This window comes from Gavialis gangeticus, unplaced genomic scaffold (assembly GCF_001723915.1).
Source record: "Gavialis gangeticus isolate Ggan-Ray unplaced genomic scaffold, GavGan_comp1, whole genome shotgun sequence".
NCBI classification, from domain to species: domain Eukaryota; kingdom Metazoa; phylum Chordata; order Crocodylia; family Gavialidae; genus Gavialis; species Gavialis gangeticus.
This window is the reverse complement of record NW_017729014.1, coordinates 13,145,087-13,149,009: the sequence shown is the minus strand read 5'-3', so window position 1 is coordinate 13,149,009 and position 3,923 is coordinate 13,145,087. Positions and strand designations below refer to the sequence as shown.

General features: G+C 41.3%; 1 protein-coding gene across 3 annotated transcripts in view; it reads right to left on the bottom strand.

The window, feature by feature from the left end:
* Window positions 1–3,923, bottom strand: part of RERE (arginine-glutamic acid dipeptide repeats) — a 309,682-nt gene that overhangs the window by 217,523 nt on the left and 88,236 nt on the right. For all 3 annotated transcript variants that reach the window (XM_019511789.1, XM_019511790.1, XM_019511791.1), the window contains exon 3: window positions 771–876. In XM_019511789.1, coding sequence (XP_019367334.1) covers window positions 771–876 — 106 coding nt within the window. The remainder of the gene's footprint in view (window positions 1–770; window positions 877–3,923) is intronic.

The following is a 3,923-nucleotide window of genomic DNA, read 5'->3' as shown; positions in this document are numbered from 1 at the left end:
TGGAAGCCTTAAGCATTCCTCTTTCAAGCACCATTAAGGATGCCAATGGTTTATTATTTAATGCAAAAATGAAGGGGGAAAACCAGTTAATACTACAATGTGCATTGCCTTGGCAATATTATCTGACACGCCTTAACACAATAGGATAAAGCCAAATTAAATTTAAGCAATAATTCAAAATCACATTATAGTATGGGAGGGGCACCCCAAAGTAAAAGGGGCTCCTGATGCAACTTGATCTAAATGGTAACTATTTTGTGATACCCCAAAAGCACTCAAGAAAGCCCAGTAATTTTACCAGCAAATTCTGTCTCAGTAAAGCAGCAAGGTGTTTTTAGTAATATTTTTTTTATTGGACTAACACAATGGGAGAGCTTCCAAAAGCTTGTTTAACATTTCTACCGATGATAAAAGGATATTACCAAAAAAACAAAACAAAACCCTCTTGCTTACTGTACATTCCCTGAGCTATCGCAGCCACAACATCACGCTTAGCTTTTCAAGTAGGACATTAATTCAGTTACAATATAAGTATATAAACCATAGCTGAGATGCATCAACCTGCAGCTACTGCTAGGGATGATATGCAAAATGAAGTAGACCACAGATGCCAAAACACACACCATCATTTGTGTTTTAGCATGTTGTTCACATTGATTATTCCTTACCTGGTCCAAACGCTTTCCACGGACTGCTCAACATAACCACACGACTCCAGCTAAGTCCTGTACAAAAATAAGTTACGGTTGACACTATAGAGCATAACTTACCATTCTCATTGTGTCGGTCCTGAACCAAATGCTGATAGACTGAATCTGGGACTTCAGACTGGCGATAGTACCATTTGACATTCATAAGCAGATGGTCCCGTTTACTCTGAAAAAGAAAGTCTAAGGCATTACTGAACAGGAATTCAGATCTTGGCTGCCACAAAAATCTTCCAGAACTCAAGTAACATTGAACTAAATCTGAAGGAAGGAAAATCAAAAGGGACAAAAATATTTCCATGACAATGAAACCCAGGGACAGCAGTACTTGTGGCACATGTGCTTTCCAAGCCGAATAAGACTAAAGAAAATGAGCATGCCATTCACACAGCCGTGTCACTTGGGCTATGCACACCCGACTAAACACACCAAACCATCGAAAAAATCTAAACAAAAACAACCATACAAGTAATGAGGTGGCAGCGTCCTTAGCCTCAAACAGCACCATGTCATCTTCTTCCCCATCGACTTTTGACAAACCAGAAGCAATTTTAGCCAGACACAAGAAGAGAGAATCACTTCCAACGGTGCTACTTGTGAACAGCAGTAAGATAAAGATCCCAGAAACCCTCCCAGAGAGGCTGCTTTACCCATTATGTTGTGGATTTTCTCTTGCATCTTTTTTTGGCCCAGGAGAATGAGACGTTGCACATTAATCCCAACATTTAGAGGGTCAGCATATTTAAATGCTTTAATAAAGTCAGATTCTGAAATTCACCCAGAACCATATCCTCACTGAATTGGTGCTACTTTGTTTAACCATCCAACTACTGTTTAGCCCCTTCTTAACCCAAAATTAAAATGCAAATACTATGCAATAAGAGAATAATTTTTAAATAAAAAGTGATTGCACACATAGAGTCTTAGCTCCGGTGAGCCTTTGAAGCCATGGCTCGCCAGTCCTTTCCACCACTCCTGAACACTTAAGGAAACACAGCAAGGCCTAAAGAAAAATTAACATTCTTTCAGAGTGAGGCAACTGCAAGCAGAGTGTTTATTTTTTTGCACTGCGGCTCTCGCACCACTTCCAGAAGTGCCCTTAAAAAAATGCAAATTTAAAGTTAAAATCATACATGGATTTTTTTCGTCAGGAAGTTCTTGCTGTCCTTCCAGCCCACATTCGCTTGTGATAGCAATGTCTGTGATTATTTAATCAAAAACACACAGGTCTTCCAATTACACACAGTTCTCTAAGCTAGTGATTAAAAAACACATGTAATACCATTAAAAAGCCAGCTAGTGGCAGCATTGTGTCAGAAAATAGACCCACACACAGCAATAATACCCTGTATGCTATACACCATAAACCTTAGAAACATTAAAAAAAAAAAAAACACACCCCACAAGCAGCAATGAAAACGTGTCCAAGCTTTATAAAAGAATCTGGACTTTATTACAGTTTTAGAGGAATAGCATACCTGCAGTCAAAGATAAAAAAATGTGTTTGATGCATGAACAAACTAAGTCTGGGAGGCAACAAGAATTCCTGCTGCCTTTCAAACCCATAAGATAAGTGATCACTGACTGACATGACTACCTTGAAGTAAAAACCTAGGCTGCCTAGCCTTTATGAAATGTCTCTCAGTTTAGAAAGAAAGGAAGCATAACTGTGGGTCTAAAGGTTATGTTGTCCCTTTAATGCAAGTGCATCATTTTACTGCTGCTAATGAGAGTTGCGAGCAAGCAGTGAGGGGGAAAGGAAGGTTACTAGGCAGTAACATCAATTCTTTGAGCGTTCGCTCTGGGAATTCCCAGTTGGAGGATACGTACGCCGCCCTATTCCTGCAAAGCTTTACCAACTTTCTGCTCCAGGTTCCCAACCACTTCCCACAGAAGCAGGGGTTGAGAAGTCATCTCCTACCAACTCAGTGTCCTTCAGAGGACAAAAGATCCCAAGGATGAAGAAGTGATATTTAAAAGGAAGCGTGAGCGTGCAAAAGCAACGGTCTTTAAAGAAAGAAAAAAAAAAGTTAAGCAACCTTCCCCTCAAGGTGGCCTCCGCATATTTCCATCTATGGGATCTAGTGAATGCTCTAAACCTCAAGAAGGTGGCACGCATGATGAGTTGGATTTAGATGGAAACAGTGCAACTACCCTGCACAGTCCCCAGCCATGACATATGCCCAGGTGAGGAGCGGTGGAAAGCAAGTAGCAGTCCCACGGGTTTCTAAGATGACACTCCAGGGGGTAACCTGACAGAGCAAGCTAACAACCTGAGACAATCCATTGTGAATAATGCATATAATCTGTACCAGCGCTCCGCTAGATAAATATGGGATAAACAGACTTTACGTGACTTTCCAAACACCATAAACCAGTTCACACCAAAAATCAATGCTCTCAAAATATCGGATAGAAAGGATGTTCCCCCAATGCTAATTTGGGATAACAGTGGCCTGGTATAAGCGGAACCCTGAATGCTCTTAGGTAAAAATGCTGGATGACTGCAAAAGCTAAGGTTTTTTTCCCCCAAAGATGGCCACGAAAGGGGTTCAGAGAGAAGGAGAAGAAAAGAGGTCAGCGGCAAACCTGAAACCTGTTCCTCCTGCAAACATAATTGCAAATTAAAACACTCTCTTCTAAAGGGACAGAACTTTGAGCACTCTCTCAAAGGTTAAAAAGGTATATCCAATGTCAAAATTGAGATCTCTTGTGAGAAAGGCTCTCTGACTGGAGGACACATTAACCAGTCCTCCAAGGAGTCTAGCAAGAACAGGAAAGCTGAAGACTTCACAGTTGACATTTGGTGGTACAGCAGATAAGGACACACTGACTGATGACAGACAGGCTTGGGACAAATACTTTAAAAACACCAGATAGTCCCAAAAAAACTAATAATGAAATGATGGCAGAGCATGGGAATAGGCTGTTATCTGCTGACCCAGAAAAGAAGGCTGTTTCCAACTGGGGAAACATTTGAGTAAGAAAAAGCTTTCTTGGGTTACAACAAGACCGTCTACAGGCTATATCAGAAGTTAGCCACGTGTGGCAAAGTGGGACTCCCCAACTATCCACAGTGCTAGTTTCCCCACTTGCCTTTGGGCACGCCACACACCTGACTCTCCTGCCATGCCTTGTTGTTAATTCATTAGGATACTAATTAAGGTGAGAGGCTGCCCATTCTTGCCCCGAAAACAGGGGACGCTATCTGCGGCA